The sequence below is a fragment of the Girardinichthys multiradiatus genome, chromosome 8, assembly GCF_021462225.1.
Source record: "Girardinichthys multiradiatus isolate DD_20200921_A chromosome 8, DD_fGirMul_XY1, whole genome shotgun sequence".
Classification (NCBI taxonomy): domain Eukaryota; kingdom Metazoa; phylum Chordata; class Actinopteri; order Cyprinodontiformes; family Goodeidae; genus Girardinichthys; species Girardinichthys multiradiatus.
Window position 1 is genome coordinate 31196482 of NC_061801.1, and position 17071 is coordinate 31213552.

A 17071-nucleotide genomic window follows, 5' to 3' on the forward strand; every position below is an offset into this window, starting at 1 on the left:
TTTTTGATGAGTATTTCATTTTAGACTTAGGTAAGTAAGTAAGTAAGTAAAATTTTATTTATATAGCACCTCTCAAGACACAGATCACAAAGTGCTTCACAACACTAAAACAAAGGTAAACCAAGGTAAGCATTATTTTACAGAAAGGAATTCAAAAGGGAGGCAGTATTAGTTTCACTGCCCCACTGCTACTGATGCATTGTTCAGCATTTTTACCTTCATCTTGGCATTGCCAATTTTGAAGCCGGTTTGAACCCCTGCTCCGTCCGTCTTACTTGTTGTGTCCTTTGGCAAGATACTTCACCCATTTTGCCTGCTGTTGGTGATCCGATTGTATGGCAGCCTCACTTCTGTAAGTCTCCCTAAGTCCAGCTGTAGCTACAATGTAGCCTACCACAGTCAGTCTGTGAATGGGTGGATGACTGATTGTAGTGTAAAGTGCTTTGGAGTCCTCAGAAATGATAAAGCCCTATACAAGTACAGGCCATTTACCATTAAATCATTTCACCAACAAAGATCAAATCTATCAATGTGGCTTGGTTCACCAGGTTTCGACATTTGCTCTCCTTTAGTTTACAGATTTTAATCTATTAGCTTCAAAAAACGTGATGCAACATTACCATGCAATGTTATTTATGTTTGAGAACCAAGGATTATCTTGAAGAATCTGAAAATGAAGTTAAGTTAGTCTTGGAACCAACTCAGGCAATAATCAGCAAACCTTTAGACAATCATTCACAATGCAAGATCAGATAAAATATAATTTAATTAAAATAATGTTTTAAAGAATGATCTGCTGAATAAAACCAACCTTCTGGATGACTAATTCTCAACGTTGTCTCATTAGCTGCCTTTATTTTTTAAAATAATATTTAAAGAAGGAAATAGTAAAATAGTTAAGGAAATATTTTGGAAAAGAGCCAAATCTTTCTGGAGAAATGGGCTGTTAGGAATAACCTTTATTAATATTACTCATAGCTGTTTTTCCCTTTTTTCCCATAGTGATATAAAGTACAAGTTCTAATGTTTCCCTTTTGTTAGAATAGGATAAGAATGCTCATCGACACATATTACAAGGATAAATGGCCCAAGGGTTGTCATGAATGAATGATAAGCACGATTTAGTATTTCGTGCATGCATTATACTTTATATTTCACGGCCACAAATTAATATTTCGAGTGCGTGAAATAGTGTTCAAGACACCTTCATGAGTACTACTAAATCGAGGCACGTGACATCGCCCGGCACGGCGGAGCCGGGGTCCCACCCTGGAGCCAGGCCTGGTGTCAGAACTCGTCGGAGAGCGCCTGGTGGCCGGGTTGCTCCTCGCGGGACCCGCCCGGGCCAAGCCCGATTGAGACGCAAGGCCATCCCCCAGTGGGCCCAACACCTGCAGGAGGAACCGCGAGGGACCGGTGCGAAAAGGATTGGGCGGCGGATGAAGGTGGAGACCTCGGCGGCCTGATCCCCGGATACTTAGACTGGCTCTAGGGACGTGGAATGTCACCTCGCTGGGGGGTAAAGAGCCTGAGCTTGTGCAGGAAGTCGAGTGATATCCATTAAAAATAGTCGGGCTTGCCTCCACGCACAGCGTGGGGTCTGGAACCCATCTCCTCGAGAGGGACTGGAGTCTCTTCTACTCTGGAGTGGCCCACAGGGAGAGGCGGCGGGCTGGGGTGGGTTTGCTTGTTGCCCTCCAGCTCAGCCGTCTTGTGTTGGGGTTTACCCCAGTGGATGAGAGGGGCGCATCCCTGCACCTTTGGGTTTGGTACAGGTCTGTGACTGTCGTTTCAGTGAAACCTGGAGAGGCGTGATCGGGAGGAATGGCCTCCCCGATTTGAATCTGAGTGGTGTTTTGTTATTGGACTTCTGTGCTAGTCACGGATTGTCCTTAATGAACACCATGTTCAAACATAAGGGTGTCCATCAGTGCACCTAGCACCAGGACACTCTAGCCAGGAGGTCAATGATCAGCTTTGTTGTCGTATCATCACACCTTCGGACGCATGTTTTGGACACTCGGGTGAAGAGAGGGGCTGAGCTGTCCACTGACCACCACCTGGTGGTGAGTTGGATCCGCTGGAAGAAGAGAAAGCTGGACAGACTTGGCAGGCCCAAGCGCATACTGAGGGTCTGCTGGGAACGTCTGGCGGTGCCCATTTCCAGGGATGTATTCAACTCCCACCTCCGGGAGAGCTTTGACCAGATTCCAGAGCATGTTGGAGACATAGAGTCCGAGTGGACCATGTTCTCTGCATCTATTGTCGATGCTGCTGCCCATAGCTGCGGCCGTAAGGTCTGCGGTGCCTGTCACGGTGGCAATCCCTGAACCTGGTGGTGGACACCGGCAGTAAGGGACGCTGTCAAGCTGAAAAAGGAGTCCTATCGGCTGTGGTTGGCTTGTGGGACTCCTGGGGCAGCTGACAGGTACCTTGAGGCCAAGCATGCTCTGGCCCGGGCTGTGGCAGAGGCAAAAACTCGGGCCTGGAGGAGTTCAGTGAGGCCATGGAGAAGGACTACCGGTTGGCCTCGAAGCGATTCTGGCAAACCATCCGGCGCCTCAGTGCTTCGCCAACAGTTTACAGTGGGGGTGGGAGGCTGCTGACCTCGACTGGGGACATTATCGGGCGGTGGAAGTAGTACTTTGAGTATCTCCTCAATCCTGTCATCACGCATTCCCTGGTGGAAATAGAGGCTGGGGACCCGGGGTTAGACTCTTTTATTACCCAGGCTGAAGTCACCAAGGTGGTTAAAAAGCTCCGCGGTGGCAGGGCTTCGGGGGTGGATGAGATCCGCCCTTAGTACCTCAAGTCTCTAGATGTTGTGGAGCTGTCATGGTTGACACGCCTCTTCAACATTGCGTGGCGGTTGGGGACAGTGCCTCTGGACTGGCAGAATGGGGTGGTGGTCCCCCTTCATAAGAAGGGTGACCGAAGGATGTGTTCCAACTACAGGGGGATCACACTCCTCAACCTCCGTGGTAAGGCTAACGCCAGGGTACTGGAGAGTCCGGCTGATAGTCGAACCTTGGCTTCAGGAGGAGCAGTGTGGTTTTCGTCCCGGCCGTGGAACACTGGTCCAGCTCTATACCCTCTACAGGGTACTCGAGGGTTCATGGGAGTTTGCCCAAGCGGTCCACATGTGTTTTATGGACCTGAAGAAAGCATTCAACTGTGTCCTTTGTGATGCCCTGTGGCGGGTGCTCCAGGAGTATGGAATTGGGGGCCCTTTATTAGGGCCCATCCGGTCTCTGTACAAGCAGAGCAGGAGTTTGGTCCGCATTGCTGGCACTAAGTCGGACCTGTTCCGGGTGCATGCTGGACTCCGGCAGGGCTGCCCTTTGTCACCGGTCCTGTTCATAACTTTTATGGACAGGATTTCTAGGTGCAGCCAAGGGCCGAAGAGGGTCTGGTTTGGGGGCTAGAGGATTTTGTCTCTTCTTTTCGCAGATGACTTGGTCCTGCTGGGCCTCTCTAGCCAAGACCTACAGCATGCGATGGGGCGGTTCACAGCCGAGTGAGAAGCGGCTGGGATGAAGATCAGTTCCTCCAAGTCCGAGGCCAGGGTACTCGACCGGAAAAGGGTGGCTTGTCCTCTTCAGGTTGGAGGGGACTTCCTGCCTCAAGTGGAGGAGTTCAAGTATCTCGGGGTCTTGATCACGAGTGAGGGAAAAAAGGAGTGGGAGATCGACAGATGGATCAGTGTGGCTGCCGCAGTAATGGGGGCGCTGTGCCGGTCCGTTGTGGTGAAGAGAGAGCTGAGCCGAAAAGTGAAGCTCTCGATTTACCGGTCGGTCTACGTTCCTACCCTCACCTATGGCCATGAACTTTGGGTCATGACCGAAAGAACGAGATCCCAGATACAAGCGGCTGAAATGAGCTAGGGTGAGGAGCTCGGCCATCTGGGAGGGGCTCGGAGTAGAGCCACAGCTCCTCCACATTGAGAGGAGCCAGTTGAGGTGGCTTGGGCATCTATACCGGATGCCTCCTGGACGCCTTCCTCGGGAGGAGGCCCAGGGGACAGCCCAGGACACGCTGGAGGGACTATGTCTCTCGGCTGGCATGGGAACGCCTTGGGCTCCCCCCGGATGAGCTGGAGGAGATGTCTAGGGACAGGGATGTCTGGGTGTCTCTGCTGAGTCTGCTGCCCCCGCAACCCGGTCCCGGATAAAGCGGAAGACGACGAGTTCGAAATAGTTTTTCCTGCACAAGTTCCTGGGCTCCGTACCCTTTTGGGAGTTTGTTTGGCGATTTTGACCATAACAATGTTGAAATCCTACAGAAAACAAGTTTATAGAACAGTCAAATGGACACAGATTTTCTCTGATCATTGCTAGTATTTTACTTCTCATGATGACAGGCGAGGCACTGCCTCACATGCCTCGCCTGACTGTATAACTTCAAATATCTTAAAAAGTTGAAAGCTGAGCAAGTGCTGCCCTCTGATGTTCAAGAATAGAGACACACAATATATGTTGTCACAACCAAATTGTTTATTTTCTCGATTTATCTCATATTTTTTCTGATTTCAAATCTGCCTGAGGCAAAAGAACAGCTCTGAAACCCAAACCATTCAGTTTTTAACACTCTTTATTTGTTCAAAAATATCTTTTCACAGAGGCACTGAGACAAATATTAATCTTGTCTCATTGGTCAGTGCTTTTTCATTCTACCACAAATGACCACAAGGAAACACAAACACACAAGAGATCATTCAAGTAAAAATAAGCAGTTTATGGGGAAATAGTTTTTTGTTTTTTTTTTGGCAGCTATCAATGCATCATAGTGCTGCAGTTTGCAGCCGTAAGGGCTTTTTATTGTGCACACATTTTCTTTTATATTACATAAAAAAAGAAAAAAAAAAACATTTCAAAACTTTGTTCTAGTTTGTGAGAAACAGTGACAATATAGTGCAGTTACTCAAAGATAAGGCAAATGATGTAGGATTGAAAATGTGCAAAAAAAGGTATGCCATTTATTACAATAACAGGTCTCATTTTGTTCAAGAAGGAAAACAATGAATCTAGGTAGTTTCCATTTTCTACTGGCTTTATTCAAGCTGCATCAAGAAGATGAACACACTTTTTAAACAGGAATCTAAAAGATTTTAGAGGCAGTAAAGTAAATTAAATTATTTCTCAAGATACATTTAACTTTTTCATATTTTAAAGGCCCAAATTATATAACCTGATGGGTCGCTAATGTGTGTGAGACTGTGAGTGGTCGTTCATTGTTGTGTTTTAAAATTTCTAGACAAAACATTTGTCAGAAAAAAACGTTTTACAAACAACATGGGGAGGTGCATGAATGCCCCATATATATTTCTGTTTTTAGCTAATTTTTGTGAAGTTGAAATGTCATCTACAGAGGACCAATGGTAAAGATTTCTATTAAAAAAACCTTAATATAAACTCATCTTTTATTGGGAAATTAAAAAAAAATACACTTTTGTTTACTGGAGGAGCCATGTAAACCCAGCATTTTTACTCTGCCCTGCTTCTAGGCTTGAGTCAGTCTGTCTACTCTACACATAATGTCCAATTTATGTGATTGCTTTAGTGTGATTGTTGTGGTGATTGTTTCCTCTGTTTCAGCTGCATTATGAAAACAAAAGTAAAAGAATAAACCGGATCTATAGCATCAAAGGCTGGTTTGATTATCAGTGAGAACAGAGAGGGTGATCATTCTGCTCTGTGATTGAGTCTGTTGCTCTTGATTTAGCCTGAGAAAGTAGGTGTAAGTATAAAATAACAATATCAACAAAAGCAATGCTTTTATATGTATTGCAATCACTACTGATTTACTGTTCCACAGATAAAACATGATAGACACACAAAAGCACCAAAATAAAACAACAAAAAAAAGGTTTGCAACCCAAATACTGTTGAACAATCAATGGGTTTGTGCACATGCACCGCCATTTTTTCCTACTAATCTTAATAATTTCTATTTTGACTAGGAGCCTGCTTAGCAGTTTTATTTTGCAGAACAGACTTTTTCTGCTCTGTTTGCAAGTCTCTCACATGCAAATAGGTGAAAATGTTAATAACTAAAAGGAAAAGGCTGTCATTAATGTTATAGCCACCTAATGACACTGGAGGGATGAGAAAATGTTAGAATTTCCTAATCTATGTGAATTGAGACTCTTTTTTTTCTTTGAACCAACAGAAGCAAACAAGTAGCAAAATTATTTAACATCTTTACCAGAAAAACATAACATCTGGAATATGCAATAAGCCACATGGAATGTGCCAATCTTGGAAATCAATATCTGAGTAACTTTTTAAGCATCTGATAATTGACACTGGTGTTTTATAATGCATCCATTTAGCTCCAGTTGATTCAGTGCAGAATAGAACGACTGCAGGTAAAAACGAGATGGTAAAGACATTAAAGTTCGGTGTTTCATTGATTAGATGTAACTATCTGGCATTTAAATTACAACATAAATAGAATCCAATGAGTGACATGTATCCGGTTACACATAAAATCTAGAGCTAAAATACTGCTATGCACTATGAACACCAAGAACAAGAATTGCTATTTTTTCCCCCCAAGTTCTTATAAAAATATCAGTATACAGAAAGATTAAAAAATGCAGGCAAAAGGCAGATTTCATGCAGGGAGTTATATCCGATTCAAATGAATCCCTGATTTTTTTTTTTTAAACACAAACATACCAAACCATAAAATATGATGTCGTTAAAAAACATCACAGCTTAGTTTGTTTCTACAAAACTATGAACATTTCTGCATCATGCTTTGATCTAATGGTGAATTGCTTTTCTTTTTCTGCTCACTGTTCTGAAGACACAAGATACAATCATTTCATTCTCTAATACCTCTGTCAGGAGACTCTGCGTCAGCATTTAGTAATTGTCACTATCTATCAGTCAGCATCAACATCATGGGCATCTTGCATTTACAGTGAGGCAACAGCTGAAGGTTGTTTATGCCAATTTGATGCGTTGAGCCGAGGTTCACTTATCTGCCGCTGGTTCGGGCGAGACAGGGCCGGCTGTGTCTGAAGTCCATGATGTGCATGGCCGTCTGATGCCACCAGTAAAACATCAACACCACCAGTACGTGCCACAGCTGGTGGCTGGCGCCGACATAGTTCACCTGACCTGGAGGGAAAAACTGGATCTAAAAGCTGGAATTAAGATTAAAGGAAAACTCTCCGGCGAGAAAGCAAAAATGCAAGGGACATTAGTGGAAATATGAAAAACAAATCAACTTAAAAAAATTCATGAATAAATTAAGGCTGGAAATATTAAATGGCTCCAGTTTAGAAAGGCGTGTAATGTGGAAAATATTGAATCTTTAGACCAACTAAAATGAGAATGTTTAATGCTTCTAAGATATAAACTGATGGTATAAACTCCGTCTGTATTGGAGTCAAAATTAAAGCTGGTTTATTCCACTGAAACACTAGAATTTGATTCAGTGCATATTGCACCAGCTCAGTGCAAGTCATCTCAAGGCACTCGGCAGATCAGAGTTGTTATTGGAAAGACTTTTTCTTATAATGGAAAGTCAAATTAAAATCAAATTCATCGGTTCGCTGTTTTCAGTCTCAGTTAGTGATGTCTGACCAGTGAGGATTGAAAAAGACCACATAAAGGCAATTATTTTACTGAATGGTATTGAGGTTGCTGACTACACTCAACTCTAGATCTCTACAGAGTTGGGTTTCTGGCGAGCCACACCACACAAACAGCACCATAAAAAGTAGTGTATTGATTTGTTTCACTAATAACAGCAGTCCAGTAGCCACAGCTTCTAAAAAAGGATAAATGACACAAACACTGTGAGCAAATATGGATGTAAATCACAGCTCACAGATGATGCTGAAGATGGCATCAGATTTTTAGCTTTCTCCTTTTCAGCACCAAACTAAAGGGCTATTTCAATGTTTGTAAGGAATCTGGACTGTATTTGATATTCGGTTCAGAAACAAAAACGTATTCTACTTGCAAAAAAAAAACCAAAAACAAAACAAAAGAGGCTTCTATTATCTGTTTTTTCACCTCTATTTTATTTTCTGTCCTCACAACCCAAACAGATGGCTGCTCTTACTGAGCCTGGTTCTGATGAAGGTTGCTTCCTGCTAAAAAGGGAGTGGTTCTTTTCTACTTTTGTGACATATTTGCTCGGGATGCAATCAGTATCTTTAAAGGATTATTTTTTTAAACATGCTAAAATTCAAATATACACTAAATCCAACTGCATTACATTATAACATGGATTGAATGAGACTGTATGTAATTAGATCTGATGCTAAATATTCATGTTTTAACATTTCTGGCATATTCCTACTTGTAAAAAAGGCCAAACCTATTGTCCATTATTTTATTTGGCTGTAACCAAACATCTCAGCCCCTCCTGCATTGTTCATCATTGTTCTATTAATGCTTCACACCATTTTGTTAACCTCATAGCATAAATGCCTAACTCATATTTTGGCGAATATGACTTAGGCATTTATGCTATGAAGCTAACGATGTGGTGAATATGTTATAGCAGTAATATCTTTGTGTAGAAAATTATTCATTCACTTTGGCTTTGGAAATATGAAATAGGAAGTTTCCTTAGTAAGAATTGAAACGAAGTAAAAGCTTAAATGCAATGACATCTAGTGGTGATTTATTGAAAACACATTTTAATTGACTAAACACACTGACCTAGATTAAAGTTTGACTAATCCAACAGATTTGTGAAGTTTAATAATCCAGTGCGTCTGAATTACCGACAACGTGCTTCTAACAATTTCCAGTTAAATCTTTGATGATTTATGGTCTCAAAAGACCTTAATTCTCATCAGAGTACAGAGACATCAGAGTACAGAGAGACAAATGAAAGACAAGAAAAGCTCACCAGGAAAATATCGCTCAGGGATTTTGGTGGCGTAGAACAGGAACGCAGATCCAGCTATCAGGTACATTACAATCACACGAGGCAGGAACAGCTAAAAAAAATGGATTTAAGATTTCCATTTAAAATGCTGTTTTTGTTGCTGCTTGATTTGCTACAACACTGTTTTTCCTTTCTCACCTGCACAATCTCAGAGGCAAATCCTTCACTCAGCCAGATCCAGTGGCAGGCAGGGATCACACCGATGCCCGCCACGCAGCAGAAGATCGTCATCCTTACTACCTTCCAGTCATTGCTGAGGTATCGAGGGTGGACCTGAGCGCAGAAGATAGCTAGGATCAAGGAGAGCACTGTCAGCAGGTAGACCTGTCGCCAAAACTGGAGGAGGGAAATGAGGAAATAAACTATGTAAAACTCAGCAGAATCAATGTCTTCAATAGGTGAATATCTCTACACTCACAGGATTACAGTAGAAAGCGTAGAAGATCCCAGGAACATAACAGCCCAGAATACCCACAGAAATACCGGCGTAATCCAGCGCCAGCCAGCGACGGCAGGTCTTTTCAGAGCGGTGGCACGAGAACAGGTGGTATCCCACTGAACACAACATGCAAACCTGGAAAGAAAATGATTTCTAAAACACTAGCAGAGGACATGCAGCTTATCTTTTAATAATCCCAGCTTCAAACTTCAATTTACTCAATTATTCAGAAAACGATAAATGGGTTATAGTTCACTTTTTAACAATTACATCACTTCTAGTGTTGTTATTACAAGTTTGTGCATCAATAACATGTACATTTATCTAAGCTTAAAATTTAGTGGATAAAAAATATCCACAAAATTCACTAAGGGGTAGGAATGAAAAACACATGATATCTAAAATATAAGCAGTCTAAACCAGTAAAGTCAGAGGTTTTTCATTTATTTACTGGCTTCTACAGGAATTGTAAAAACACACAGCTAACATTCAGTAGTTTATGCCAACTGAACTAAGATGAACTACTGAATGTGTACACACTCCTGTTAAAGCCCATAGCATGGAACTGCCACCACCATGTTTTACTGTGGGTATACTGTTCTTTTGGTGATTCCCAGTGTTGGTTCTGTGCCACATCATCATAACACATTCTTCTACATGGTTGGGCCTGAAGGCTGTCTTTGGAAGAAAAGGCATCTGCTAAATCCACCCAGTATCAAACTATACCAAAGAAGAACTAGTTTTAGAACTAGGGATGTCCAGATCTGACGATTTGGGCCAATATCGATATCCGATATTAATATTGCTTTTATAGTGAATAACCAATATTTACTAAAATATTTTCCACCATGAGAAAAATGATGCCGCTGATATTGCCAACCCCTCCCTCTCCTGAAACTCAAACAAGATGGAAATAAACATTGGTTATTAATATTGGCCCAGTTTCACCTATTGGACCCATACCAATATGTTAAAAAAAAATTCAGATATGGAGATACAGGGTTTGGACAATGAAACTGAAACACTTGTCATTTTAGTGTGGGAGGTTTCATGGCTACATTGGACCAGCCTGGTAGCCAGTCTTCATTGATTGCACCAGTAAGAGCAGAGTGTGAAGGTTCAATTAAAAGGGTAAGAGCACAGTTTTGCTCAAAATATTGAAATGCACACAACATTATGGGTGACATACCAGAGTTCAAAAGAGGACAAATTGTTGGTGCACGTCTTGCTGGCGCATCTGTGACCAAGACAGCAAGTCTTTGTGATGTATCAAGAGCCACGGTATCCAGGGTAATGTCAGCATACCACCAAGAAGGATGAACCACATCCAACAGGATTAACTGTGGACGCAAGAGGAAGCTGTCTGAAAGGGATGTTTGGGTGCTAACCCGGTTTGTATCCAAAAAACATAAAACCACAGCTGCCCAAATCACAGCAGAATTAAATGTGCACCTCAACTCTCCTGTTTCCACCAGAACTGTCCATCGGGAGCTCCACAGGGTCAATATACACGGCCGGGCTGCTATAGCCAAATCTTTAATCTCTCATGCCAATGCCAAATGTCGGTTTCAATGGTGCAAGGAGCGCAAATCTTGGGCTGTGGACAATGTGAAACATGTATTGTTCTCTGATGAGTCCACCTTTACTGTTTTCCCCACATCCGGGAGAGTTACGGTGTGGAGAAGCCCCAAAGAAGCGTACCACCCAGACTGTTGCATGCCCAGAGTGAAGCATAGGGGTGGATCAGTGATGGTTTGGGCTGCCATATCATGGCATTCCCTTGACCCAATACTTGTGCTAGATGGGCGCGTCACTGCCAAGGACTACCGAAACATTCTTGAGGAACATGTGCATCCAATGGTTCAAACATTGTATCCTGAAAGCGGTGCCGTGTATCAGGATGACAATGAACCAATACATACAGCAAGACTGGTGAAAGATTGGTTTGATGAACATGAAAGTGAAGTTGAACATCTCCCATGGCCTGCACAGTCACCAGATCTAAATATTATTGAGCCACTTTGGGGTGTTTTGGAGGAGCGAGTCAGGAAGCGTTTTCCTCCACCAGTATCACGTAGTGACCTGGCCACTATCCTGCAAGAAGAATGGCTTAAAATCCCTCTGACCACTGTGCAGGACTTGTATATGTCATTCCCAAGACGAATTGATGCTGTATTGGCCACAAAAGGAGGCCCTACACCATACTAATAAATTATTGTGGTCTAAAACCAGGTGTTTCAGTTTCATTGTCCAACACCTGTATATTGTACATCCTTATTAAAAACCACAGCATTTTTCTCTTAATGTTTGCATGGTTAAAGCTCCTTTTAATGAAAGACCAGAAAAAGTTCCAGAGTGCTATATTTATTTGTTTAGATTTACGATGAAAATAATGTGCTACCATGACACCATGACGTTTTACTCAAGGTTATCATACTGTGAGAATCCTAAGCCGCCCGAGTCCAATTCAGACACACGAAGAACAAAGATCGTCGTCCCATTTAGGGCACACCCACTACTTGCTGAAGTTATTTCAAAAGGTGATTCAACAAAGTATTGATTAGAGGGTGTGCATACGTATGCCTCCAGGTTATTGCAGTGCTTTTATTTTGTTACATTTTACCTCAAATTTGATTTATTTGTTCTAAAAGTGAACAGGTTTTTAAATGACTTATCATGGCCTAATTCAGTTGACATTCAACAGGGTTGTGTAAACGTTTTTTAATCCACTCTACCTCCATTCAATCCACACCAGAGTGGGTACAGCTGATTGATCCAGCAGCAGGAAAAGCAACCCTTCGTGAATCAGTTCGTTAAACCAAAAAATGGAGAAACAATGACACAAATCATTTCACCAATGGTGGACATACAAAGAAAATCCTCTCTGATGGACTGAACAAATTAACTACGACCGAGCTCAAAAGCAGCTGTTACCTGGAAGCAGAAGAGTCCTATGGCGTAGATGACGTAGTCCTCTCTGTTTGCTCCAGTGGCTGGCAATACTGAGGAAAGGTCATTGACCCCAAGAGAAAAAAAAAGAAGGAAACCCAGAAGGTGGCTCCAGATATTCACAGTCTCATTAGATAGAATAAATATACTGTAGGAAAAAGAAAGTACAAAGATAACTGTAAACACCATGTAGAATATTTTCAGAAGCATAAACTTAACTTCTATTAAAAAATGTGCTGTATTACCTGAGGAACCAAATTCATAAAAGCAATTAGCAAATTTTGAGGAAAATGTATAAATGGCAGAAAAACATACATAAATACAGGATAAAAACTGCTAGGTAAAAAAAATGACCATGGCTGCCAAAATAATATCTGTTACCATACATATTTTTAATGAACACCTAATTTTTAGTATCTGTTTTTTCCTTATGTTTTAAACAAAAGTTCCAAGTGTTTTTCTCTAATTGATCTGTGTGAGGAGAGTCCCCAGGTGACAACAGGGCAGAACTTGTCTGAAATTTGAACATGATGAGTCTGAGCTTTCCAGCAGTGTGTTACGTTTACACAGCTACTTAGCCTGTGTGGACCGAAAAGTTGTGTTTGAACACGTGACGGCTCAGAGAGGGCAAACGGATGTTTGATTTCCTCTTCTTCTCTCACACCGTCGTTAAGGGTACATAATAAAAAGCTTGACCTGCCTTCAGGGGAATGTGAAAAAATGATAATGTGAACAAGCTGAATTTATAGAAACAGCAGACCTACTGAGATGTGTGACACAGCTCTGTATTTATTTGCAAGTAGACCAAATTATTGAGAACTGATTCCAGTGCCAGATGTGAACAGCGGTTCTTGAAGCTGCCCACTTTTAACTAAATCAAACCGGAGAAAAGACGGAGAAAATACGGTCACTTTTACGATACGATAGCAGTTTTTCTTTGAGGTCTGACATAATCTGTTTAGAAAGATTACAAGACTTTCCCCATTTGTGGTTCAAAACAAATGCAAAAACTTGCTCTGCTCTTTATTTACGCATTTACAGATTGGGGAAAAATTTATAATTTTTATACCATCAATTTGAATTAATGAGGAAAAAACACACCAACATTTTTTTTAGCATTTGAATTGATCAAGGTAAGGTCCCTTTTTCCTGACTCCAGACAGGACACTGGTTTTTCAAAAGGCATTACAAACAAACACCTTTCTTTTTAATTCTAATCTTGGAAACAGAAATCAAAATGTTTTTAAGAGGGGTGCTAGGAGGCAATGAGGTCTCTTAGATATGGCAGTGATAAACCCTACAGAACTGTGCATGTGATGAATAATGGCTTATTTTACCTTACTGCACCTGTTTGAACCATAACTGTTCAGCTGTAAAATGTTTGCTCACCTCTTCAGGCAAAGTTTGGAGGTCAGGTGGGCCCTGTAGCCATCTGTGATGTAGGGGTTTTCTTTGAGGAAGCGGGGGATTTGTTCGTAGGTGTACAGCCGAATTCTGTGCGGTACCAGCACCGGCCAGTGCTGGTAGCTGCCCAGCTCTATGTAGTGGGCCGTTTTCAGCAGCTTCTGGGGCATCTTCAGCAGCATTTTGTTCTGGGCTCCACGGACACAGCAAAGAAAGCTGGGGAAGTTAAGGCTGCAGGGGGAATAAAACACACACTGCTCAAGCAGATATCGATTTGTTACAGGTGTAAAAAAAAAAAAAAAAAAGAAATTATCCAATAATTCAAAACAAAACTACTTATGTATGAACTAGACCTTAAATGTTAGGACTTCAGGTTCTGACTATAACCTCTGAAACCAGCGAAACAAAGCTGTTCAGCTCGGTTTGTTGATGTCGCCTAGCAGGCTAACTCTAGATGCTAATGCTAACAGGTAGATAAACCTGTATAACAATAACCTGAAGCTCACCATTATCAGTCCGACTGTCCCCGTTCGGGTATTTTAGTCATATCCAGACGGCTGTCAGGTTAACGCGGCGCTAACTAAGAATCACATTGTAGAACATTTGCTCTCTTTAGTCAGCTAACATACAGTGTGTACAGATAGTTGAAGCATCACCAAACCTGTTTGTTTTGATTGTGAATGTAGAAGGTAAGCGTTACTGCCCACTACTGGTGAGAGTACAACATTGCACCTGGAGCCATTTACTGAAAGTCAAAAATAAATAAGAGAAAAACAGAGAAGCATTGAAAAAATAAGATTACTATATATTACATTTAAATTGAATGGAACTTTTCTGTTTGGCACCTAGAATATTTTACTGGGACTTCCTAAAATTAGACAATTTTTAAAAACATAGACACAATATTCTCACAGAAAGTACTCCTAACTCAGTGCTTCATTGTTTACCTGTGTTCTACTGATTAGCTAAGCTATTTCATAGCTATTACAACCATGAACTATGTGTATGCTTTCCTTTTCCATTGAAAGTACTGCTGGCTCAGTGCTTCAGTTTTAACTGTGTTTATTTGCCCGACAATAACCTTAATATAAACATTGCTACTATTAACAGTGTGTGTACTTTTTTGTATTTGTCTTTCCCACAGAAAGTACTTCCTGTGCAGTCCTTTTGTGTTTGTGTTCATCTTTATCTCCTTCCTAAACAAAGTGTTTGACAGAGCTTTTGCACCCCTATACTCTGTGTTCATTTTGTTTTTCTTTCACATTAAAAGTACTCATGGACCACTACTTTTGTCTAGGTCTCCACCCTGTCCATCCTGTTGAAAAGGAACTTTCGCCACATACTTGCTCAGAATGAGGGATTGCTGGAAAGTGAACAATGCAGTTGGTTAGGCTTACTCAGATCATTTTCACCACTGGGCATTAAATTACCTATAACTGCTTTGTGTTGTATCACAGATTAAATTGTACTGTATGTAATTGGCTCTGAATCTAATCATATTACACTGTATTGCAATCACTTAAATTGACCTGGATTTATTTTATTTAAAACTGGATTCTATATACCTAGTTATTTGTTGGACCTGTTTGTCCAGTCAAGTTCTTTGAGTTGGCATTTAATATTGTGCCTTGGTGCTGTGTCATCAAATCAAATGATCAGTACTAAGAACATAACTGGAACAACTTTCCTCCTGCAGCCCTGAACTGCCCCTGAGCTGTGGCAACAAGCATCCATTCATTCTTCTTTGTACTATTAACCGCCGTTTGGCCTGGTTTTCACCAATCAGCCAAACTACTTGTCAGTCTTTCCTGTAAACAGTATATTCTAACTCATCTTGTTGCTGGTTTTCAAACTTTGCAGATAAATTTTTTTTTTTTTTAATCACATTTTAACTGTTTTGTTTAAAGATTTTTAAAAAAGATACACAAGACCCACAAATACAACAGAGATCACATCATCCATTTCAAGGGAGGGGAATGCATTTTTCCTTGTAATTATATGAGCTGTTTGCTGTCATGACTTAATTCACTTGGCTCGCTCAGCTAAAAACCAACTTGGAATCAACAATGCATCCCTGCACACTTCACAATCCCGTAATTACAAAGCTGCTGCATCACTAAAGCACCGACAGGAATGAAGTCAACATCTCACCCTGATGAGGTCTGCTAGAGTGCAACTTTGTGACTGAGAACTTATCTTTTCTGCTCCAACGTAGAATAACTTTTAAGAGTTAATCAACCTGTTGATGACATAACCTCTGAACCATGACATGGTGATCACAGAAATGTATCATTTGGGAAATCAGATACTGGATCTCTCAACCATACTGACACACCAAAGGGTGTTGTAACAGCTTATTCAATTATGGGTCCATCAGCAGTGGATTTACACAATCATGATGCACTTGTTTAAACATTTTACATAAAAACACATTGTGCAGATGATTCATAAGACAGACGTGTAAAACATAAGCCTCCAGTAGGTCAGTGCTGGGTTGATTTCACACAGAATAACATGTTCAGTTAAATCTTTAAGTCAGAGGAATCTTATTAAGGTTTTCATGTAGGAAGAGAGAAATTTTGGTCTCATAAGAGAATATTTAATTTTGAAACGAATTCTTTACTTTTAGGTCAGTTGGTCATCTCTGTATTTTTCTCTTGTGGCTTTGTTATTGTTTTAGTCAGGATAGCAGAAGCGACACAGGAAGAGAATGATGATGTCTTCAAAACAAAAGTCCACTTGAAAATCATGTCCATATTTTTCCATTTACGCTTTCTCAACTACTTTCAAGTATATATTTTGAAATGATTAACTAAGTTAAATATGTGACGAATAATTAATTTGAGCACTGTTTGTTTCTTGAACAATTCAACTCTGACCTATGAATTAATCAGGCATAAAACAGAATGAGACTATAGCAAACCGATTTTAAGCCCTCTGTTTCCACCAGCCAGATGAGAGGACATTAGAAGATTTAAAGTTGGACTTTTCTTAATTTCCAGTGTGAGAATGAAGACGATTTTATTGTTTTATTAATTTATGTGTTTAAATTATTTCTTTTTCTCTCATCTTTACACAGCTCCAACGTTTTGCCCAGCGTTAAATATTTTCTTTGACTATCCACTATCTGTAACTTTTATCGTATTTTTAACACAAATGGAAACTTCTAATGACAAATATTTGACTTTTACATAAAAATAAGTAATAATTGGGATAAGGATCAATAAATCTTTCTTTTTTTGTTTTGTTTTGTTTTGTTTTGAACAAGTTTTACTACAGATTTTTTTTTTTTTTTTTAAAGAAATACTTAGGTCAGGTCGACATGGTGATGAGGTTCTCTAATCCTGGCAGGAAGCTGGCAGG

At 40.8% G+C, this 17071-nt stretch overlaps 1 protein-coding gene across 3 annotated transcripts; it reads right to left on the reverse strand.

Moving 5' to 3' along the window:
• Window positions 1–6884: 6884 nt before the first annotated feature.
• LOC124872021 (progestin and adipoQ receptor family member 3-like) lies at window positions 6885–15173 on the reverse strand. Of its 3 annotated transcripts, none has more exons than XM_047371672.1 (7): window positions 14215–15173; window positions 13694–13939; window positions 12290–12452; window positions 9335–9490; window positions 9055–9189; window positions 8878–8968; window positions 6885–7127 (listed from the first exon to the last, which is right to left on the reverse strand). In XM_047371672.1, the coding sequence occupies exons 2-7, from the start codon at window positions 13888–13890 to the stop codon at window positions 6985–6987; spliced, it is 885 nt and encodes a 294-aa protein (XP_047227628.1). In that variant the 5' UTR covers window positions 13891–13939; window positions 14215–15173; the 3' UTR covers window positions 6885–6984. The 3 variants fall into 3 exon arrangements, with proteins under 3 accessions (XP_047227628.1, XP_047227627.1, XP_047227629.1); XM_047371671.1 differs by having other exon boundaries at window positions 9055–9252; window positions 14215–15146; XM_047371673.1 differs by lacking the exons at window positions 13694–13939; window positions 14215–15173 and adding an exon at window positions 12091–12151 and having other exon boundaries at window positions 9055–9252; window positions 12290–12411.
• Window positions 15174–17071: the final 1898 nt, after the last annotated feature.

Bases quoted from the DNA above. Each gene is read 5' to 3' on its own strand.
- LOC124872021 (XM_047371671.1), bottom strand. From the start codon at position 13,890: ATGCTGCTGAAGATGCCCCAGAAGCTGCTGAAAACGGCCCACTACATA. The intron at 12,453-13,693 runs GTGAGCAAACAT...TTTTTCCTACAG, and splicing joins TCCAAACTTTGCCTGAAGAG to TATATTTATTCTATCTAATG. The intron at 9,253-9,334 runs GTGAGTGTAGAG...TCCCTCCTCCAG, and splicing joins ACGCTTTCTACTGTAATCCT to TTTTGGCGACAGGTCTACCT.